A 25,394-nucleotide genomic window follows, 5' to 3' on the forward strand; every position below is an offset into this window, starting at 1 on the left:
GTTAACTGTTGAAAACAGACTTCATTTTTATCTCCAACGATGGCACCACTATAAAAGCGCCGGGAAATACAAAGGGAGTTGGGAAATATGGATTAAGACGGTAAGAGAAATGTAAAATAAAAATAAAATTTATAATACTGCAAAATACAAACAGGTGTGGGCACCAATCTAATGATTTCTGCAACATTGATAAATAAGGCAATGGTAAACTTTAGCGGTCCCTGCTTAGGTCGTCCTTGCACACATGAAAATAACAATGTGAGCAAATTTGAGGAAGCAATTAAATTTGAAATCGAACAGGGGCCTTGCCCCTGGATAGGAAACACTTCCGATAGGAATCTCTGTATTTGCAGAGAGGTATAATAATAAGAAATGTGCACAAGTGTGCAAGAGTAGATTTGTTGTAATTCTTTGCTGTATTCGATAATTGACTTGATTCTGTTCTTGCTTTTTTTTTTATCATAAATGAGCAGTGTGTGATTAAGTACCAGGTCCTTTACTTAGGACCCTTGCCTTATAATCAATCTGGAAGGGTGGCATATGGTTAGTTGGATAATTTGTTGTTTAACTAATGTCTACTATAGCAGCAGACAAGTCAGATGGACAGTGTTTGTTTGATATTGAGGTGTAAAGGTGCGGTCACACATCGCTACTTTTGCAGCGATGCAGTACAAAAAACTGCGCAAATCTCGTACTGCGACGTGTGAACAACTGTGCAACCCGAAAAGTAGCTGCCGAACCTGCTGCTCGCTACTTTTTCATGCTGCGCGCAGCTTAAAAGTAGCGACGTGTGAACAGGGTTCTCAGGGTTGCATCCGCAGCATTTTTGATATCGGTTTTGTTGAAACTTTTGCTGCGGTTGCGACCAGTGTTGCCACCCATATGTGCCAATGATACTTTTATTGTTTGAATGTATTGTAAATTTATTTCAACTCAACAACAATGTAATTTTATTATCTCAACAATAGGATTTGCTCTCCACACAGTAACACAGTATTCGTTAGTGCACTCCACTGACGACAATGACAATTTACTTGGACTATTACGAACAACAATGAACTGTTAATCTTAACTAATATTTACAAAGCACTATTTACAACACAGAACGGTCAGTTCTCAGTTCACAGCTCGTTTGTCTTGGCTAGTTCTTCTAGCTCAGTCACTCGCGTTCACAGAATCTCGAACCACAGACCTTCAGAGACGATCCGCTGAACTTCGAACTCAGGTCCCCCAACTGCGGTCCACTGCACTCGAACTCCGGGCTTCAGGCTCCACAGTTACGGACACAACTCAAGTCGCGCTCTGGTCTCGAAGCTGGCTTCACTGCTACACAAGACTGGCTTACTGACTGACTGACTGGATGACTAAACTGAAACTGCTCAAGTTCGCTCGCGTTTCTTCTTTTATAGCTAAACCATAGTTACGAGAAATTTCTACGGGTGTGCAGAGATAGCTCTCTCGAATTATCTGGATATCTCCATTTCGACGGACTCCTCTGGACGATTCGGGAAGTCCGTCCCCCCTTCACTCCGCAAGTAGCAGCTGCGCGCGCAACCACCCCTCGCCGCGGCCGCGTTGCCGTAATACACCCCCTCTGCCCTTCAGCATGCAGATGCTCCCCGTACCAGCGTTTCGTCTGCCGCGCGCCCTGTCGGACGCGTGTTCGAACCCCGTTGCAGCTGTCACAGTATTTTAATGTTAGATGTGATGAAAATAAATTATTTGTAACAGTTATTAAATGCACAACACAGTCTGAGCATATTTGCTGACGATATAATTCATATTTTTTTTAATTTTCTTTAGTGTAGTTTCAAACAGGATTCACTGCGGGCTAAAGCAGGGAGATGCACTATCACCTTTACTTTTTAACTTCGCTCTAGAATGTGCCATTAAGAAAGTTCAGGATAACAGGCAGGGTTTGGAATTGAACGGGTTACATCGGCTTCTTGTCTATGCCGATGACGTGAATATGTTAGGAGAAAATCCACAAACGATTAGGGAAAACACGGAAATTTTACTTGAAGCAAGTAAAGCGATCGGTTTGGAAGTAAATCCCGAAAAGACAAAGTATATGATTATGTCTCGTGACCAGAATATTGTACGAAATGGAAATATAAAAATTGGAGATTTATCCTTCGAAGGGGTGGAAAAATTTAAATATCTTGGAGCAACAGTAACAAATATAAATGACACTCGGGAGGAAATTAAACGCAGAATAAATATGGCAAATGCGTGTTATTATTCGGCTGAGAAGCTTTTATCATCTAGTCTGCTGTCAAAAAATCTGAAAGTTAGAATTTATAAAACAGTTATATTACCGGTTGTTCTGTATGGTTGTGAAACTTGGACTCTCACTCTGAGAGAGGAACATAGGTTAAGGGTGTTTGAGAATAAGGTGCTTGGGCTAAGAAGGATGAAGTTACAGGAGAATGGAGAAAGTTACACAATGCAGAACTGCACGCATTGTATTCTTCACCTGACATAATTAGGAACATTAAATCCAGACGTTTGCGATGGGCAGGGCATGTAGCACGTATGGGCGAATCCAGAAATGCATATAGAGTGTTAGTTGGGAGACCGGAGGGAAAAAGACCTTTGGGGATGCCGAGACGTAGATGGGAGGATAATATTAAAATGAATTTGAGGAAGGTGGGATATGATGATATAGACTGGATTAATCTTGCACAGGATAGGGACCGATGGCGGGCTTATGTGACGGCGGCAATGAACCTTCGGGTTCCTTAAAAGCCATTTGTAAGTAAGTAACAGGAGGGTTGCCAACATTGATTACGTGAATATGCTGTTGGTTATCATTTAAGTATAGCAACGAGCTAGATAGTATCTAACTCGTTGGTTTGACTGCAGAAGATTTCCAATCAATGACTGATGACGTTTTCCTACCCGGTAGCCATATTGAACATATCAGCTGTTTGACGTGAAAATTTGAGGAGTAGAGTAATAAATGGCATAATCTGCTATCATCCTAAGTGCTATGATAGTTTAGTTGTTATAAAATAGTTAATTTTGTTTCCATATAAATTTTCATCATGTGGAAAGTGAGAGAAATAGCCGACAAAGTGTAAGTTTTTAGATATTTTAAATGTCTATGTATTGTATGACTCTGAAGGTTCAGCGTTGTTTTGACATAACGATTTAAGTTTAAGGGTATAAATTTAACTATTGAAAGTAAATATTTATTCAGCAGTGCTATTTATTCATAAGCTCTGTTAATACCAAAATGTACCTCATCTTATTTACTTTGCAGTACCAATGTTGTGATGAACTATACTGAAATAGAAGCCAAAGTTAGAGAAGCAACAAACGACGATGCTTGGGGCCCTACAGGTACCGTAATAGACTTTAGCTATCTGTAGACTATTTACAATAGTTTAAAAGTGTTGAAAATACTTACTATATTTTATTTCTTTTGTTTAAGGTGCACTTATGCAGGAAGTTGCACAAGGAACATTCACGTATGAACATTTTCCTGAAGTTATGACTATGTTATGGAAGAGAATGCTGCAAGATAATAAAAAGAATTGGAGGCGGACCTATAAGGTAATACATATCTATTGTGGCAAAAATGGTAGCAGTAGTTATTTTTTTATTTTTGGAATATGTATAACGCGACTTGAGTCGACGTATAAATAGCTTGACAAAAAAAAAAGTTTGGTTAAAAGATGGCTCTTCAATCAAATTATCCATTCTCCCTTCCCTCCACATTCCATCTCATTCTCCATGTCTCTCATTTTTCTTGTCTCTCTTAACTGTTAATCCTGTAACACACACAACCTTACTATTATATTATAAAATACGTAATTATCACTGGAGGTGTTAAGATTGGAATAAGTGACATTGTCTATCCTACTCAGAAACAGTATCCAATACTTTGAAGTACAGAGCTACAGAAGCAGTTGAAAATGGACACTGTGAACTATCTTTATTACGTTACAGTTGTCTTATGAGGTTAGAATGACATACCAAGCTGTTATTGGTTAAAAATATAAAAATAAGTAGGGGGGGGATGTCAGAACCGAAGAACCAACACACCACTGAACACAAGACACATTTACCTATAATGGCAGCTACTTGCAGCAGTTACGGGGGAGACAAGACGGATTATTTTTGCATATCAATGTTAGTTATGCAAGGATACTAGAATTGTAATTAAGTATTGTATAGTCGCACCATCGGATCCATGCCCCCGTAAGATATGCGAACTGAACCCTAATTTCTTCTCAGTCTCGGTAATTCGTTTCCCTCCCTGCATTCCTATCTCTCTCCCTTTCTCTCCCCCATTATTCACAATTTTGGCCTTCTTGCGGGACAGTTTACAATATTTGCACTTGCAGTCCAGTGTTGTCAACTCAACATGAATACTATAGCACGGAGTGGCGAAAGAAATATTATTAAGTAAATACGTAATAGCATTTTGCGAAGAAGAGAAACAAACAAGTCATTATCTGTTTCCTATAAATCAGGCAACGAAAAGAGCAGCTGATATCACAGGTGAGGCTTATTTTATTTCAATTGATTACGTATTAAAATTACTTACTTAACTAATACTAATAATACAACATTTTATGTAAATTATATAGACAAGTCAGAGCTCCTAATAAATAAAATCAGGAGAGTGGGAGTCTGTGCAGGAGATGAAAAGCTAGAATCACCAGAGAAGAACAGACCAAGGGAACTTTTAATTATTGTAGGTGATATGAGCCAATGTATTTTAAGAACAAAGATACAAGAATTTTATACCGTTCAAAAAGAAGTTTCAACATTGAAGAAATTGCTGAAGCTTGCGAGAGAAGCAATAATTTCAAAGGTTGGCGAGAAAAACAACGGAAAGTGATTCGAGACATGGGATTTAGGTTTAAAAAATGTAGAAATACAAGATGTATTTTGATTGAAAGAAATGATATTGCAGCATGGAGGACCAGTTATTTATGACACCGTTTGACTGAAGTTTGGCAACATCCCTATTCGGCAAGGTTCGTAGTCTGCTGTTTGACGTGGTGGGAGGAAAGCGGGTGGAATGGAGTGAGTACAGGCGTTAACTTTTCCAAGAACGACGACAGCACTGAAGGGGCACAGATCCGATGGTCCGACAATAGTTACAAGGTCTTGTCACGAAATCATACAATAGTTAAGAGTGTACAGCTTCCATAAAATTATTTGCTAGGTCAGACATAAGCGAGAGTATGCGTGGTACTATCGTGTCAGAGGTGGGCGTGTGAAACGAAGTATCTGAGGTACTTACTTTAAATCAATCAGTTTGACTCATTATAATTAACTTATGTACAATGCTGAGATTTGTAACATTCGTGAAAGATGTTGCCACTGTATGCATATCCCATGTGGATCATATGCAGAGACTAAGAGGAAGGCAGAAACTAGGAAAAATTGGAGAATGCAGGGTTTGCAGTGAAAGACCTGCCCACGGGCAGAACACGTACGTATGTATATGTATGTATACACACACCCCATATCTCTGATGGACAACCTATACCACTAAATCACATTCCATCCCAAAGTAACGTTAGTAGGGTGTCTACTGGTAGCAAAAGTAACGAATTTAAGTAATTGGTAATGAAAAGTAACGAAGTTAAAAGTTTGAATGATTGTAGGTAACGAAATTGAGCATGTTCTTCTTCACTTATTTCATCTTGCTTAAGGTGGAGCTGAAACAGCTGCAGTTGTAAAAACAAATGTTATTGGAAGAAAAAGCTGAGGAATTGAAGCCTATTTAACTGAAGATGAGAGAACTTTAGAAACAAGTCTGATGACAGATCGTAAATGACTGGAATGTGATTGTGTTTTCATTGTGCTTATGAGTAATTATTAAGTTGTGATAGCTAAAACAAATAGAATATGCCATTAGGAAAATCCAGGATAACAGAGAGGGTTTGAAATTGAACGGGTTAGGCCTATATCAGCTGCTTGTCTATGTGGATGACGTGAATATGTTACGAAAAAATCTACAAACGATTAGGAAAAATACGGGAATTTTACTTGAAGCAAGTAAAGAGATAGGTTTGGACGTAAAGTAAGACCAAGGTGTTAACATAATGACAGTTATAAAATCGACGGATTTAAAAGGAAATTTGATTTCTGGTCGACATCACAAGTGAGAAATCTGCTTGAAACTGAAAATATCAGTATATATCGAATAGAGTGTCCAGATTTGAGAAGCTGCCTTCTGAAAAGCAGGCACATTTATCACATTAACTATTTTTTACTTTGTAACTACTGAAACATTTTCTTATTTTTATGTTTAACATTGTTTATAATTATGTTTCTAAATATACAACAGAAATGTATGTTAATCAGACTTTATTTTGTATTTCATCTCAATACCTCCTCTGCTCTTTATATGACTCAGTGTGTCGCGACCCACACTTTGGGAACCAGTGATCTAGGAAATTGAAAAGGATGGAGGGGCATAATCAACTTAAGTTCGCAGCATAGTTCTGGAGTGTTAGAGTTATAATAAACTAGCCGTACCTGTGCGCTCCGCTGCACATGTTAGAAATAAATATAAAGTAATTACATAATTAAAATAGGACGTTTGATCCAGGGAACATTCGTGTTTGATAGAAGGATAAATCGTTTAACATGTTACTTAATTTAAATTGTATTTTAATAATTAAAATGCGGTCATTTTGGTTCAGAGAGCACTCAGAAGTTACTGTAATAACATTATACCATTATGTCCATCTAGAGAAACTACACTTTCCAATGGTGAAATAATAATTAATTATACAAATCGGTTAATTTAGCTTTCGATATTACTTCATACAAACACAGAAACATTCTCTGTAGGCTATCTTTCATAGCTTTCGATTGTTGCTGTCCAAGGCCCCTTATAGACGAAGTCGTTTGTTTTTTAATTCATTACATGGCCTTAGATGGCAGTTATTTTAATTTTAAAACTCATTTATCTCATTAAATATCAGTCTTATCAAACTTTTTCAAGGAATAAAACTTATCGCAAATTATTTTTAAAGAAACGTTTGTTATGTAACATATTTCACAAAAATCAATAATGAGCTAGATATTTCGATTTATTTAATTCAGGCCCCTTTTAAATAACATATTTTGAATGTCATATAGCCTAAAATCTACGTTACAGCAAACTTAATTTATATTCCAATTTACATATAAATCGGTTCAGCCATTATTGCGTGAAAAGGTAACAAACATCCAGACAGACAGACATACAAACAAAAATTTCAAAAAAGCGATTTTCGGTTTCAGGGTGGTTAATTGTATATGTTAGGACAAATTATTTTTGGAAAATCGAAAATTACCAGAAAAATTTCGGCTACAGATTTATTATTAGTATAGATGATTGTAAAGTTAGTAAGATCCTGTGTTAAAAATAAAAAGTTGACATTTCGTATGCAGGAAGACCTTTGCATAGCAAGTATGACGAACTTGGTTTTATTCTCACAAAACTTAAAATAAAATGTAGAATGTAGAATTGTGGCTCGATAATTAAAAATACAGCAACACGGCATCTTGAAGCACATAATAGAGTATGTAACTTATTAATTAATTTCCATGAAAATAATTTATTATGCTGCATAGAAAATCGTGTAAAATATGTATTGTGTAATTTACGTGGCCAACCCTGTAGATAAGCCACTTCATAGTCGGTGCCTCTGCAAATGCTCTTTGACACCTGTCAACATCATTTGAATCACCAAGACCTTTTAGGACAGAATTGTCACTGATGACAAAATGTGTTGTTGTTGTTTTCTAATGCCAGGTGTTTGACGATAAAGTCATTTGACATCTTGCACTCCAATATTTTTCAAAGATATTGTCATAGCTAGCCACTGAAGCACAGATTTTGAGGTGTCCCGAATCTTTTTCTTGATTTGAATTGTACAATGGGCAGTTAGGGAATTGATATATTCCAATTCTATGCAGGTATTTGGCCAAATAGTCATAGGTTGTTGCCAATCTAAATGCAGCTACAGACGGTTTGCGTGGTAAATCGGGAATCAACTGTGGATTATGATGCAGAGAGTTCCATTTTTTCCCTTGGGATTGTGTTATCAAATTTTGTGTGTTGAAGTCTAAGTATGTAGATTTAATAAATGTTTTCACAGAGTAATACGTAGATTTAGTAACAGGTCTATAAGTAGCAGTGCTGCCCTTCTTTGCTAAAGCATCTGTATTCTCGTTTCCTGGGATTCCACAATGGGATGGTATCCATTGGAATACAATTCTTTTATTGAGTGGTAGTTATTGAGAGAGCATTTTAGTTATTTCTGCTGTGTCCAGAGACTATTGATAGAATAGCTGCTTTGGAATCCCACAATATAACTGCATTTTTAAATTTATTGATGTGGCATAGAAGATTCCTGAGACTTTCACTTATTGCAATGATTTCTCCATCAAAGCTTGTTCCATATCCAAGAGATCTATAAAGTGAGAAGAGACAGCACGTAACACCTGCACCTGCATCTTATTCCCTGTTCCTTGTTCCATTAGTGTATAAATGAAGTCAGTTTTGTGAAGGATACCTAATATTGTCTCTGAAGACAATTGTTTTATTATTTCATTGTTTACTTCTGATTTCAGTATTTCTTTTGTTAAATTTAGATTATACTCTATATTTAATATTGCATTTTAAGTTTTAAATGTATGATAGTGTAAAGAGAAAATTGGCTCCGGAACATATTAGCCGGAATTTTTAAAATGTTAACATGTGCTTGACAGAAATTCAACTCTCTCATGTTTATAGTGGGATATGGTCTTACTTAAATAGGTTTTTATTTTCTATAAACACACGAAAGGAATAATAGGAAACAAAAACAATAATCGTACATACACTTAAATGTTTAATCCACATGGAAAATTAAAAAAGACAGAAAAAGACATAGAAATTTTAAAAATTCAAACAATTAACAATATAGGGTAAATGGTCTAGTGGTCAGGGCTTCTGGCTATAGTTCATGAGGTCCCGGGTTCGATTCCTGGTTAGAGCACAGGAATTTTTCCTTAAAGGGGATTATTCCTGTGTTCGTCCATGGTCTGGAATTTAGGTTAAGTTTAGATTTAAGACCTCTCCTGGCACCACATTATCATAATCATCCTATCACATCATCGGGGTAATGTAACTCTGCCTTCCAGGCACCCCAACCTCAGAAGTGGGTTATAATTAAGCCACGGCCAGGAGAGAAGACTAGAAATGTCGAAAAGACAACCTGGTGGCATTGGATTAAAAAAAATATTTAATATACAATGACGAAATATGAATCCACCATTACAAAGAGTAAGTGGTGGAATATGGAATGAAAATTCACAATTACATGAAAACTGATGCTTACAGTTTTTTGGGATGTACAAGACTTAGTATTGGAACCTTATCTGGAGAGCACTCAATATTAACCGGTGGCTTTACAGTGAGATGCTGTTTGACAAGGTGAAACCTGCAGTTCAAAGCAAATGCAGAGGACTGCTATCGAAAAATATGTTGTTGCAGAATAATGCTCGTGCATATACTGCTGTTGAAACTTCCAGGAACTGAAGCTTCCTTCATATAATCTTCAGCAGTCGACCTGGTTGGCGAGTTGGTATAGCGCTGGCCTTCTATGTCCAAGGTTGCGGGTTCGATCCCGGGCCAGGTCGATGGCATTTAAGTGTGCTTAAATGCGACAGGCTCATGTCAGTAGATTTACTGGCATGTAAAAGAACTCCTGCGGGACAAAATTCCAGCACATCCGGCGACGCTGATATAACCTCTGCAGTTGCTAGCATCGTTAGATAAAACATAACATCTTCAGCTTTTCCCTTCTGACTGCCTGTCAGAGAGGCACCTCGAGCCAAGAAACGGAGGAAGCGGTGCATGTGTGGCCCACTGAAGCAACATGGACCCACAGCTTTACTTTCCTTCTGGAAGAAGTCGCACTATATATTTTTCTGCCCGAAATTCTGCCACTGTCTGCTGAGTTTGAACCCACGAACTTCGGTTTCAAAGTACAAGGATGACACTGAATGAGTCCCATTGGTAAATACCCCTACAAGTCAGTAGTTTCTGGTCAGTATTTTAAATGGAATGTTGTATTAATATGTTTCAGTCACTTTTGCTGCTGAACTATTTGGTGCGCAATGGTTCAGAACGTGTTGTGACGTCTGCAAGGGAACACATTTATGATCTTCGTAGTCTAGAAAATTACACTTACATTGATGAGTTTGGGAAGGACCAAGGGATTAATGTAAGGTAAGTAACGTACAGATACTTTACTGTCAAGTTATTATTTTATCTTATCAACTATAGTATTGAACACACACATCAATATATGAGTACTAAATTACCGCTCTTTTAATTTTATAGTCCATACCCATGCAGTAACGGTTAGCACGGCTGGCCGTGAAACCAGGTGGCCCGGGTTCGAATCCCGGTCAGGGCAAGTTACCTAGTTGAGGTTTTTTCTGGGGTTTTCCCTCAACCCAATATGAGCAAATGCTGGGTAACTTTCGGTGTTGGACCCCGGACTCATTTCACCAGCATTATCACCTTCATATTATTCAGATGCTAAATAACCTAAAATGTTGATACAACGTCGTAAAATAACCTACTTAAATAAAATAAATTAATTTTATATGTGTAGAAATAGGCTAAGAGGGGTTTAAAATCAGAATTTTAAATTATTCTGATTTTTGAAATGAGCAAATGATGCAGATCTGTTAGATTATTCTCTTTTATGCATCTTTGGTTTATTTTTTTAACATTCTGATTATGTAAGTATGAGTAAATTTTCTGCCATTCTGTTTTTCCATGGAAAGTGGTTCATTCACATACATTTCTCACGGTGATAAAATGAGCATAAAACACTGGTTTACCGACATTATTATTTGCACAAATAAAAATTACAGATGATTTTTGAGCTTTCAGGAATGTTAGCCCCTCTGCACCAGAGGGGCTAATGGACGGTTTACTTTGTTATAGCAGAACCAAGAGGCTTCTTACATCTTGATTTTAAATTTATTATAGACTAGCCGTACTCGCGCGCTTCACTGCACTTCTTAGAATTAAATATTGACAAATCTAAATACAGTTTTGTAATTACTTAGTGAATAATAGCTTTTTGTATGTTGTAAGTCGTTTGCTCCTGAATCATTTTCAAAGTTGTATTTAAAACTAATGAATTTAACTATTATTATCATGCAATACTTCCTGGAGTTATTCAGTCAACTCTGCTTTTAAGATTGATACTATCCCGGTCGGGGCTGGTTGAGATTTTTTCCGGAGTTTTCCCTCAATCCAATATGAGCAAATACTCGGTAACTATTGGTGCTGGAACTCAGACTCATTTCACCGGCATTATCACCTTCATCTTATTCAGACGCTAAATAACCTAAGATGTTGATAAAGCATCGTAAAATAATCTACTAAAAAAATAAAAAATAAAAAAAATTGATCTGAAATTAAATATACTTGTAAGAATTGAAGGCTCTTACTTCAGCTGGAAGAAAATTTCCAATTACATGATAAGCCTATGCTTGAACTTTAAATGATGGCGTAGAATTGACTTTATGTATTTATTGCACAGTTTATTCATTTTATCTATTTTAACACAATTCAATTGAGCTTAGTTAAAATAATGGAATGCTAAGCTAACATACTATTGCTGCATACTAAATCAATACACTCTCATTGTTCGTTAATTCTCTGAGATGAAAATGAATGTGGTAGGCCTACATAAACATTATTTTAAGAAATATATGAAACGAATAATATACAGAATAGCCTATCAAGTTTTCTGTGTATAAGAATCTATTTTAATCTTACCTGTCCTCGATTCACTCAGAAGTTACTGTAATAGCATATAGCATTATGTCCATCTAGAGAAATACACTTTCCAATGGTGAAATAATAATTAATTATACAAATCGGTTAATTTAGCTTCCGATATTACTTCATACAAACACAGAAACATTCTCTGTAGGCTATCTTTCATAGCTTTCGATTGTTGCTGTCCAAGGCCCCTTATAGACGAAGTCATTTGTTTTTTATTTCATTATACGGCCTTAGATGGCAGTTATTTTAATGTTAAAACTCATTTATCTCATTAAATATCAGTCCTATCAAAATTTTGCAAAGAATAAAACTTATCGGAAATCATTTTTAAAGAAACTTTTGTCATGTAACACATTTCACAAAAATCAATAAGCGAGATATTTCGATTTATTTAATTCGGACCCCCTTATAACCCCCCTTTTAAATAACGTATTTTGAATATCATATAGCCCAAAATCTAAGTTACAACGAACTTAATTTATATTCCAATTTTCATCGAAATCCATTCAGCCATTATTGCGTGAAAAGGTAACAAACATCCAGACAGACAGACATACAAACAAAAATTTCAAAAAAGCGATTTTCGGTTTCAGGATGATTAATTATACACGTTAACACCAATTATTTTTGGAAAATCGAAAATTACCAGAACAATTTTGGCTACAGATTTATTATTATTATAGTATAGATCAATGATTAAGTCCTTAAAATCATCATACGTAATTCTTAATAATTCCCTATATTTACCGTCTTTCTTCATTATTAACAAACTTTTGAAACAATTGTTTGGCTGAGGGAAAACCCTGGGGAAAAAACCCCAGTCAGATAACTTGTCTTGGGACAGTGATTTCCACCTGAGCCTGCTCATTTCACAATGTGGACCCAATCTTGTAGTTACACAGTTCAACAGTAGAGTAATGTGACATGTGTCAAATTTTAGTTTCTGGCTGTTTGGTTCATACAAGCTCTATATTATTATTCAGAATGATTCCTGACAGTAGATTCTGAAAAAAAAAAAAAAAATCTTTATGTGCTGTTTTCGTCTAAGAATTCAAGCGGACTTTATCAGAGTGTAAATTCTTACATGTCTTTCAAAACATGGACTGGGCAATGTGCCTATTGCACAGGTTTTCCAGCCCTAGGTTTGCCCACAGATCACATTCATATTGGTTTGTAATTCTGAATGAAATATTTGCTTATATTCAGTATCCTGAGACCTCCATCCTATTGTCTGAACAAATTGTATTATATGTTCCCAGAGGATGTGGAAATTTGGGAAGACCAAGAATGAGAGGGGGGGAGAGGGAGACCATAACATTCACTAGAACGTACTACATGCTGGAGTTGGGGGGGGTAGGGGGGGGGAATGTGTGCGTGCATGCTTTTTTTCCAGGTGGAATTTTTTTTGCTGCTTTGCAACCTTTCTTTGTGTTTAGAATAAAGTGAAAGTGGAACGTGGATTTAGATAGCATATCTCAGCTTTGACATGTTATCTATTTCAATAAGGTTAGGAATAGTGTGACTTTATTTTGCGTTTCTGCTTTTTTTTTTTTTCAGACATAAAGTTCATGAATTGATCGACTTTATCCAAGATGATGACAAACTTAGAGAAGAAAGGAAGAAAGCTAAGAAGAATAAAGACAAATATGTTGGAATGTCCAGTGAAGCGTTAGGCATGAGATTTGGTAAGATATTTGATATATGGACTGTGTCCATGATTTTTTTCTCCAGATTTTCGTGTTTTGTAACTTGCAGTTGATTTAGGTTGCTTTGAAATTGAAGTTACATGAAAGAAGAACTCTGTGTTTTTAGTATTTGGCCCTAGATTACAAGATTTATCCAGTAAATAGATCTGCATTTCTTTATATAACAAAATAATTGAAAAGCATTTTGTATCTTAAAGCACAGTCACAAATAGCTACGTTTGCAGTGCTGCAGTACGAAATACTGTGCAATTCGCATTGCGTACTGTGACGTGTGAACAGCGTTGCAACTCAAAAAGTAATGGTTGTCGAAACAGCTGTTTGCAACTTTTTGATGCCGCTTTGAAGTAGTGATGTGTGAGCAGGTTTTTTCAGAATTGTAGCTGTAGCGTTTTTTGTATTGGTTTCATTGGAACTTTTACAACTGTGTTATCTAAATGTGGCAGTAGTATATTATACTGTTTCTGTATATTTTATTGTTTGAAGCAGTGAAAATAAACTATTTGTAACAGTTGCTAAACACACAACATAGACAGTTTTTTAGTTTTTCATAGTGTATTTTTAAACAGGAGACTTGCTAACATTGTTTACGAGAATAGTGATGCTGGTTGTTATTAAAGTAAACCCACTATGGCAGCGCAGTGGCTAGAGTGTTAGTCTCATAATCCTGTGGACACTGGTTCAATCTCTGTAAAAGAAACTGTTTAAAATTTCGTTACATACACACTTCACACAAAGCACTGTCCGCTCATACAAAATTTTTTTGGCACGCTTTCCACTGAAAACAACTGGAATGTAGGAAACCTCGTGTGTTTTCCACATGTAAAACTTAACACGTGGATATTGAAAGTTTATTATTTCAGTCATTGACTTCACTGTTGTGTATGTTTTAGGTGTTAACGTTTACATAATAAGTTACAAGACGTATAAACGTTTTCGTTGATCAATGTCAACATCTTCAGATACGAACAATCAATTTTGCAATATCATTACTCTCTACAATCTCTACACGTACAATGCATGTTTAATGACATACGGGGATAGAAGCCTGTTAAAATTAATATAATTATAATACACATTAATATTCTAATATTCAAATATGGGTGCCCCTAATGTCAATATTTAAAAGTGTACATATGATGTACAATAGATATGCGTTTGCAAGTCTTCACATGTGGGCTGGGATATTAGTGAGTCTTCACATAGCCAGTACACAATCAACATCTAAAGAAAGCACATCCACAACAACGATTTTAGGCACCCGACTCACGTCTTGCTGCATAATTCACTACATATACAGTATTGGATTTTGATTATTTATCTTGTGAATGAACAGCAACAAAGCAAACGTGCACCACCAAGTCAAAACAAACAACCAAAACCCAATATATTGGCATAAAGATTATTACAATAATCTGCTTAAGCATTTACGATAGGCTATGAAGCATACACTATGATATATATTGGAAAGATGTGCATCACTAAAATACGGAGATATGAATAAAACATGTAATAAAACATTGTAATTGCAAATCTTCACATGTATAATGTAATATAATATGTAGTCAGCTCAATTTTATATTTTTAACTTTATTTTCAGCCTCACAATATTATCTCACTAATATCCCAGCCCACATGTGAAGACTTGCAAACGCATATCTATTGTACATCATATGTAAACTTTTAAATATTGACATTAGGGGCACCCATATTTGAATATTAGAATATTAATGTGTATTATAATTATATTAATTTTTTAAGAGGTTTCTATCCCCGTATGCCATTAAACATGCATTGTATGTGTAGAGATTGTAGAGAGTAATGATATTGCAAAATTGATTGTTCGTATCTGAAGATGTTGACATTGATCAACGAAAACGTTTATAAGTCTTGTAACTTATAATGTAAATGTTAACACCTAAAACATACACAACAGTAAAGTCAATGGCTGAAACAATAAACTTTCAATATATATATATATATATATATATAGACTTTTCTGAAAATTCACATAAAATGAATTGCAAAATATTTAACACGTGGAGTTAATATATTAAATTTAGTTTCACTACTATAATTACTGTACTGCACAGATGCAAACTTTCTTCATGTCACTGTCTTACATTTTTTTATTTCTTCTCGTAACATCTACCAGGACTCGGATATCTTATGTCTAGTCTACCTGGTATTACTACAGCATTTAATAATTGAGGAGCTAGATGCAATAACAATGTTAATGTAAAAAATCGATTTTGAAAAAAAATAGATAAGGCATTTCAACACAGTATTGTTAGAAATAAAATCTTTACATTTGGTAATCGTATGTTAAAGCCTTATATATTAATAAAATTATAGTTTTTATAATGTATAATATTTGAGAAAAGCTATTTATGCAACATAGTCGGTACAATGTAACATGAGGTACTATGTTGCAACTTCAACTTCCTTCCACCATTGGTTCATGACTTACTTAAATTTAGGGATTTTCTAGCTGTTTGGTTCACTTCACCACTGGCAACACTTCTTCGAATACACGCATTTTACAGATATCATGATAGTCATTTTGTAATTGTTAGGTTGATACAATTTGAGATATTTATCAGGCAAGGCAAGCTACTGTAATTAATTTCACCACTTTTATTCAGTGTTCATGTGTGTTCATTAATTCATGATTATAATGTAATATATTACAGAAATATAGTTATTATTCATAGATTTCGAAAAGGCATGTGACTCGATTAAGAGAGAAGTTTTATATAATATTCTTATAGAATTTGATATTTCCAAGAAGCTAGTTCGATTAATTGAAATGTGTCTCAGTGAAACATACAGCAGAGTCTGTACAGACCAGTTTCTATTCGATGCTTTTCCAGTTCACTGTGGACTAAAGCAAGAAGATGCACTATCACCTTTACTTTTTAAACTTTGCTGTAGAATATGCCATTAGGAAAGTCCAGGAAAACAGAGAGAGTTTGGTGAGTGACAAACGATTAGGGAAAACACAGAAATTTTACTAGAAGCAAGCAATGACATAGGTTTGGAAATAAATTTCGAAAAAAAAAAAAAAAACAAAGTCTATGATCATGTCTCATGACGAGAACATAGTACGAAATAGAAATATAAAAATTGGAAATTTATTATTGGAAAAGGTGACAAAATTGAAATATCTTGGAGCAATAGTAACAAATATAAATGATACTTGGGAGAAAATTAAACGCAGAATAAATATTGGAAATGTCTGCTGTTATTCAGTTGAGAAGCTTTTGTCATTAATATGCTTAAAAAAAAAAAAACTGAGCAAGTTAGAATTTATAAAATAGTTGTTTTACCTGTTGTTCTGTATGGTTGTGAAACATGGACTCTCAGTTTGAGAGAGGAATAGAGATTAAGGGTGTTCGAGAATAAGGTGCTTAGGAAAAATATTTGGGGCAAAGAGGGATGAAGTTACAGGAGAATGGAGAAATTTACATAATGCAGAACTGCACGCATTGTAATCTTCACCAGACGTTTGAGATGGGCAGGACATGTAGCATGTATGAGCAAATCCAGAAATGCATATAAATTGTTAGTTGGAAGACCTGAAGAAAAAAGACCTTTAAGGAGGTCGAGACGTAGATGGGAGGATAATATTAAAATGGATTTGAGAGAGGTGAGGTATGATGGTAGAGACTAGATTAATCTTGCTCAGGATAGGGACCGATAGCGGGCTTATGTGAGGGCGGCAATGAACCTCCGGGTTCTCTAAAAGCAATTTGTAAATAGATAATGTAATATTATTATTTCTTTATCATAGCTAGTTGTATGTGATGTTACTGTTTTATTCGCATTACATAATACAAGTTCTTAGTAACATTAGTGGTTTAGGTTCGTTCAAGGTTGGTAGCATTGTAGTGTCAGCCATCTTTGATCTTTAGTACTTCACCGTGTATTGTTTTGAGTACATGGGTTGATTTTTTAATAGTGGCAACTATGCTGCAGAAATGCCGTGCAATATCATTTATATCACAGGCTGCTTACATGCCTCCCCTCCCTCAGAGCTAATGAACTCGCCCTCCTCCCTCCATGTCCGTTCACAGTGACAACAATAAGACGAGCAGTTGTGAGCAAGCGGTCGCAGAATACAGTTGCAGTGTTTTCGAAGGAGGAACAGAGAAGCTGGTTAAAAATGCCATGTCATGGATAAATATATAATAGGATGCGAAACTGCGGTCAGCACCATCTGGCTTTGGGGGTCTGAAATAAGGTGATCAGCACCCAACGTCGTAGGTGGTGAACATTAGAACTACGTGTTGAGTACATTACCCAGAGTTCTCTATTTATCCGTTCGAGATATTGCTATACGGGAGAGTCGAGGAGCCGAGATGGCGGACTGAAACTTGCTAATAAGTGAACATAAAGTGATACGTGTGTGTATAAGCAGTGTATGTTAAACAGTGATGTTTATGGACGTTGTAAAAATAGTATTGTTGAATGTATTGTAAAGTAATAGTAATATAATAAATTGAACTATCTAAGTAGTTCTTGCAGACTTTTTCCATTGCGCTGTACAATAAATACCCAAAGAATACAATCCCAATTATCTAATCTTTTGCTTTATTTTTTGTCTCTGTCTGGTTATATTTTAATCAGTTAGTGTAAAACACATCGTCTCTTTTATCTTTCTGTTGGCTTCGGTAAGAATTTTCAGTAGAATATGCTGTGAGGAATAAAAATGTAAATGTGTTATTTTAAATTGGGTTAGTTTTGAATATCGATGAAGGTGGGAGGGAATACTTTCTGCACAGTTTAACATTTTCGTCACCAGGTGCGCCGCTAAATGCATGGAGTAATTACTCTTTTCGCTACTTGGTGCGATGCTAGATGTAATAATGCCCCTCCCACAAACAGATGGCAGCAAGGTCAATTTCTACAACAGCGCCTATAGTATGTGTTACAGGAAACTCAGTAAGTTTCGCATCCTATTATATATTCATCCATGGCCATGTGCTAAAGGTCGCATGGCATGACAGTGTCATCAAGGCTTGCAGTGTGACTGCGTTACCTTACTGAATGGTAGCAAGGTGGGTTAGAGCCTTCAGACAAGGACGCGAAAGTGTGTTGGACATGCCTCGATCAGGTCACCCACCAGTGAGTGATACAGGATTGGTGTCTTCGACTGTGCTTTACATTCTGAAGGAGTGTCTGAAAATGTTGAAAATTGCCTCAAAGTGGGTTCCATGATTTAACAAACATGCAGAAATGGCAGCGATATGAGCGCGAAGGAGAGGTCCTTGTATGGTGTATCAGTACAATTGATGAGACCTGGGCCAGATCATATGAACCTCAGCTGAAACACCAATCGGACGAGTGGCATCATCAAGGGTCACCACGAAAAACAACAGTTCGGCAGACCCTCACTGATGTGACAGCTATGCTGATTCTTGCCTATGATTGGGATGGTGTAATCTTAAAGCATACCATTCCTCCAAGGCAGAATGTTAATGCAGAGTACTACTGTTCATTTTTGTGAAACAATCTGCGAGCAGCTCTGAGAAGAAAACGGCGACACTTTGTGGATAACCCACCTATTCTGCATGAAAATGCTAGGACGCATACAGCAGATGTTGTCTGAATTGTTCAGTCACTGGGGCTGGGAAGTACTCTGTCACCTGCCATATTCTCCGGATTTAAGTCCCTGCGTCTTCGATCTTTTCCCTAAGATGAAAGACCCACTTTGTGGGATTCGCTTGTGAACAGTGGAAGACATTTTACAGGCAACTGACTGCTCTATTCGCACCATCAATAGATTAGGCAGTGCCAACGGGATCCAAGGCTTCCTTATCACTGGGAATACGTATGCAATGCTGGTAACTACATCGAAGGCTTGTAAAACTTAGAACCATATAAGTATGCTATGTATCGAGAAAAAAATAGTTGCCAGAACTAAAAAATTCAACCTATGTATAACAACGTTAACAGACTAATGCTGTTCTTGCAGCTCTTCAATTGCTTTGTGTGTTCTTGAGAGTAATTTTGTGTGTGTGTGTGTGTGTTTTTTTTTTCACAACCAGAGTGGACCAAGTCCATCTGGAATAGTTCTGAGATATTGAGTCTTAACGTTCCTGGCTCACGCTTAGCAACCTTCGCCTTCCATAGGAAATGCTGCCCTCTGTGGAGTAACAAATGAGTTATGGACTTTGTTTGTTATGGCAATGAATAAATCTAAGTTTTCTTCATCCGAGATTGTATTAATCCACAAACTGATCACTGGTGGACTTGGTCCACTCTTGTTGTGAGCCCCTCATATATATATATATATATATATAATATTTATATATATCTCAAGGCTTATACGTAATCCTAGATCATATTATGTAACAGATATGTCGGGGTTATAGGCTTTGAGGTCAACAACTTTTGTCAGGTTTACTACACTGCCATCGAGTTGTTACATAAGGAGTCACGTCATAATACCCATTTGAATTGCATTAGCGACTGTGCTGCCATCTCGTTTTTCGTTTACGGGGGACGGGTGGCGATCCTGGCGGTTGTTCTCTTCAAAGTGCTGCCGATTTTAACGTAGCGAGGAGTTATCTGTTACATATATGATCTAGGACGTAATGCAGTGATCTAACTCCTTTAGGTTTAAATTACTTTATATCAAACGCTGCATCACACTGACCCATTGACCACTCATTTGTTGTATTGTTTTTGTCTGTTTTTACAGGTGGAAGTGGTGGGTGGGATGATACACCACGTTGGAAGAAGGATGAATTTAGTGACTGGGATCCAGATAGGGGTGGGGGAGTTTCTAGAGGTATGGGAAGTGGCCGACATGGAAGTAGGAATTTTGAAGACATGGGTAATAACAGGTAAAACTCATAATTTTTGTACTAGTTTACTTATGTGTTGTCTTGGGTAATGTTAGTCTTTGTGTGAAGAGAGTTATGAACTCGGTTCTTGCTAGATCTCCTCTTCCTCAAAAGTTACTGAACATACTGTTTGACATACAGATATTTGACTGTATAAGGTATGTATACAAACATTTAACTATCCGTTTCTTTTCCAGCCCTTCAAGCTTGTGTTGAAGATGCTACTATTTTAATTAAAATATTCGCTTATCATCTTTAACTATCCCTGCAATATATCATTTTGTTGAGGTTTTGACCAATAAGCAAAGTACAGTAGGTTAGGATTGAATGGGACCGTCAATGCTTATCTATTAATTGTATTGGTATATTACAATTTATTAATCATGAACGTTTTTGGCACATATATGTGCCATCTTCAGATGTTAAAAGATAGTCTTAATACATACTTGATAATGCCATAATGGTAAAACATGAATAACAGCGACATATCCGTTATATACTATTCAAATGATATTATGATTACAATATTCACACTGTTGTTAATTACACACTGTCCCTTCATAATGAATTAAGCACCCATACTAAATAAAACAATTAAAAACAGAGATTTAAAAACGTTAGCTTTGGCAATAGCAGATAATGCTTGATGGATTCAAAATGAATGTCATTAATGTTAATCACTTAATTGCAATTATAAATACTACGTTAAGATAATTAAATCTGATCAGAATAAGTAAACAGAATGTAAGCCATGAGCTTTAACATACTGGCAGGTGATGCTCGCTAAAATTGACAAATAAATGTCATAATGTCAATCATATTTTACATATTAATAAAATACATTGAAACAATTAATCCCAGCATATGTGGTGCTTATGTAGTGTGGTTTCAGTCGTGGGAATGCAGTGATGTTATTATCTGGTATCAGCTTACAATGTTGAGTTTTAAAAAATTCATGTTGTCACTTCTCGAGTTTCAGAATAGCCAGGCATAGTGCAGAAGCTTGTTGAATGATGTGTTCATGTCGGTGTTTCGGCTCAGACTGAAAGTCTACAATTAATAGATAAGCATTGATGGTCCCATTCAGTCCTAACCCATTTTACTAAAGCTTTACGAAATTTGCTTACATCCAATGAATTCAAGACAACCATCTATGTAAATACCTACTTCAACTATTAGACGAGGTCCCATGTTCAGCATTTAATTTGATGAATATCAAATTATGAACTGTGATAAAATTGAAAATATTGAGGGAGGTGACTCCGTGATAATGAACTGGATTTGCGTTCGGGATGTCCCGGGTTCGATCCCTGGTGCTGAGCAATCTTGTCGAGTTATAACTAATTTTCAATTAAAGACTAAGACTGAATAGGATCCTAATTACCACGAAATAATAGACACAGTACAACAAACATTCCCAACAGTAAACTACAGACAGTTGTGGTATAACCTAGGAGTTAAAGCGAGTTTAAATAAGTACGCGAAAAAAAAAATTGAAATTAAGTTATTTGAAAATTATTAAGGGGACACTCAACCATATTTTGGAACTTTTTTCCTATTTGACCAATCTTTTTCAAATTTGGAGAAAAAGTTTAATATACACATGGAAAGTAACATGCAAAATCTCAGCTCATTAGATGCAATACTTTTCAAAATAAAAAATATTTCAATTTTTAATCAATCATTAATTGAAATATCATTTTTAATTATCATTTTTTATTTTTTGGCTTTGTGCATTTGACTGTGACTTCTCAATGAATAGGGGAAGAATTCTGCATATTGATTTAGTTCTGTCACGTAAATTAGTGTAGAAATTTAATTTTTTATTTCTATGACACTTTTTCTCCAATTTTTAAGTTGAGTGTCCCCTTAAACAATTGACATTGTGAACTTGTCTTGATCATGGTTTATGAAATCACCTGTAAATCAGTGGCAGTTATATGAAGATAACAGTAACAACAATAATGGTTGCAGCAGTGGTGCCAAATTGTTTCGTTAATATTACAGTGTTGCTTACTGCAAATACCACTTGTTATAGTTTTCACCTTTTTGCTGCCAGGTTTGTTCTCTTCTCGTGAAGTATGACATTTCAGCAAATCTCAGATCTCTCTCTTCTTCAACTTGAGTCGTCTCTTTACAGTGATGATGGAGATCGTTACGATTCAGACAGTGAAGGTGGCACCCACTCAAGAGGAGGCCGCGAGTACAGAGATAAAGACAGTGACAGCTTAGACTCCACAGAGAAGAAAGATCGCAACAATAGCAAACCTAGCACTCCGGTGAGGACGAAACCTGCCGCAAGTAGCATCAAGAAGATTGACCTAGGTGCTGCTGCTCACTATGGCAGGGATTCACATTCCTTGGTAAATGCAGTTGTGTGTTATTCTGTGTTTCATTTTCATGAGGAGAAAGTGAATATAGCATTGTTATTTTTCTTTGATGGATAACAGTCCTGGTCTTGCAAACCTGTTTTCTTCACTGTTTCTCTGCATGTAACAAGGGTTGTCATATTATGGGTATACTATATTGTAATGAAATGAAACATGTACCACATTGTAGGATTTGAATAGTCACTCAAATGTATCTAGGTTACAGGCTTAGACAGCCAGCCACAACATTTTTTAACATTGTTGTCATAACGCTTCATGGAAACTCGTGTCTAATGGGTAGCAACAGACCCTGATTGAGATTTTTGTGTTTCATGTTTTTTTTTTTTATTTTACTTTATCATATTTGACTGTTGGATACATTTTTTACACTACAATGATACTGATACACTTTCTTTGAATTCGACAATGTTCAATCACGCATATCACATGTATTGGGCTGTGAGTATTGGAGAAACATGTTTCAATATAGGATATGTAAAATTCAGTAAGACGGTATTATTAAAAAATTAGATAGTTAAATAGAAAGTAATGCCGTATTTACCTGCGGAATGGACGTCCCCGCATAATGAACGTACCCCAATTTTTCGCGTTAAAATAAAAAGAACTCCCCGCATAATGGACGCATAGAGGAATGTGAATCTGTGACAAATGTCAGCAGTGATGCTTGCTGTATTAGCAAGATTCTACTTTTCAAACCTGAATTTGGTTGGGTTTTGTTACAACATCACAGCTACACAACATGGCTTCACTTTGTAAGAAAATTTACTCACTAATTTATATACCTTTTCTTTCCCCATTTCATTAAGCTAGGTAGAATCAACCTGCGGGCTAAAGCAGGGAGATGCACTATCACCTTTACTTTTTAACTTCGCTCTAGAATATGCCATTAGGAAAGTTCAGGACAACACAGAGGATTTGGAATTGAACGGGTTACATCAGCTTCTTGTCTATGCGGATGACGTGAATATGTTAGGAGAAAATCCACAAACGATTAGGGAAAACGCGGAAATTCTGCTTGAAGCAAGTAGAGAGATAGGGTTGGAAGTAAATCCCGAAAAGACGAAGTATATGATTATGTCGCGTGATCAGAATATTGTACAAAATGGAACTATAAAAGTTGGAGATTTATCCTTTGAATAGGTGGAAAAATTGAAATATCTTGGAACAACAGTAACAAATATAAATGACACTCGGGAGGAAATTAAACGCAGAATAAATATGGGAAATGCCTGTTATTATTCGGTTGAGAAGCTTTTGTCATCTAGTCTGCTGTCAAAAAATCTGAAAGTTAGAATTTATAAAACAGTTATATTACCGGTTGTTCTGTATGACTGTGAAACTTGGACTCTCACTTTGAGAGAGGAACAGAGATTGAGGGTTTTTGAGAATAAGGTTCTTAGGAAAATATTTGGGGCTAAGAGGGATGAAGTTACAGGAGAATGGAGAAAGTTACACAACGCAGAGCTGCACGCATTGCATCCTTCACCTGACATAATTAGGAACATTAAATCCAGATGTTTGAGATGGGCAGGGCATGTAGCACGTATGGGCGAATCCAGAAATGCATGTAGAGTGTTAGTTGGGAGGCCAGAGGGGAAAAGATCTTTTGGGGAGGTCGAGACGTAGATGGGAGGATAATATTAAAATGGATTTGAGGGAGGTGGGATATGATGATAGAGACTGGATTAATCTTGCTCAGGATAGGGATCAATGCGGGCTTATGTGAGGACGGCAATGAACCTCCGGGTTCCTTAAAAGCCAGTAAGTAAGGTAGAATCAACAATTTATTAATAAACTTCTCTTAAACTATCTACTACAATTTTTTTTATAGTGTGTCACTGGACGACCTTTCATGTTCATGATCTTGTTTCGCCTCTCAAAAGAGGATGCAACTTCAAATGCTTCATGTAATAAGAGAGAATTTATAGCAAGGAATTTGTACGAGCATTGAATTGCTGTAAATTAGGTTGTAGCAATGAGGTGAAAGTGATCTTATTATTCATGATGTGCTTTGTAATTGATTTCACAGAACAGCACTCCAGCAAAATCGTCTCCTAATCAGAGTCAGCAGGGTAATGACAAGGGTCACGGAGATCTGCTCAGTGATATACTTGGAGGTACTGAAGCTAAGAACAGTAACACAGGGATTGGGGATGATGAAGATTTTAATCCTAGAGCATCAGAGAATCCCGTTGCTCCAAGTGGAGGAGAGTTTGGGGATTTCACTAGTGCATTTGAGAAGGCAGCAGCTAATAAAACGAGGTAATTTCCCACTTTTTAAAATTGAAAATTCGAGCTTCAGTATTCCTTCAATTTACCATCACAGGCGTGTCACTATCACAATCAGGTAAAATGGTCGACAGGAACTTACACAAGTCGTACTTTAGTACTGCATCAATGGATGTTCAAATTACAGCATCTTTCTCTTAGGTTATAAAACTTTGAAAGGAAGTGTTGTATTACAAGACATATCATTTCTTAATACCATCATGTTGACTTAATTTAATAAAACATAATTAAATCTATTACCTTATTTTTTATAGAACTTCAATGGAAGAGCTTAACGAATGCTGTAGAACTCATCAATACCGAATTCCATATTTCGATAGGATGACATGTTTGTTTACCAACTTTG

The 25,394-nt window shown here is 36.1% G+C and overlaps 1 protein-coding gene across 3 annotated transcripts in view; it reads left to right on the forward strand.

Moving 5' to 3' along the window:
- The first annotated feature begins 2,889 nt into the window (after positions 1-2,889).
- Positions 2,890-25,394, forward strand: part of lqfR (clathrin interactor lqfR) — a 78,971-nt gene continuing 56,466 nt past the window's right edge. Inside the window, exons 1-8 of one of the 3 annotated variants that reach the window (XM_069822880.1) lie at positions 2,890-3,079; positions 3,266-3,345; positions 3,437-3,558; positions 10,092-10,234; positions 13,373-13,500; positions 20,225-20,369; positions 22,510-22,732; positions 24,789-25,021. In XM_069822880.1, the coding sequence (XP_069678981.1) occupies positions 3,048-3,079; positions 3,266-3,345; positions 3,437-3,558; positions 10,092-10,234; positions 13,373-13,500; positions 20,225-20,369; positions 22,510-22,732; positions 24,789-25,021 (1,106 nt within the window). In that variant the 5' untranslated portion in view covers positions 2,890-3,047. The remainder of the gene's footprint in view (positions 3,080-3,265; positions 3,346-3,436; positions 3,559-10,091; positions 10,235-13,372; positions 13,501-20,224; positions 20,370-22,509; positions 22,733-24,788; positions 25,022-25,394) is intronic. The other 2 variants (XM_069822881.1, XM_069822882.1) reach the window with 2 other exon arrangements.

The sequence above is a fragment of the Periplaneta americana genome, chromosome 4 (assembly GCF_040183065.1).
Source record: "Periplaneta americana isolate PAMFEO1 chromosome 4, P.americana_PAMFEO1_priV1, whole genome shotgun sequence".
Lineage (NCBI taxonomy): Eukaryota > Metazoa > Arthropoda > Insecta > Blattodea > Blattidae > Periplaneta > Periplaneta americana.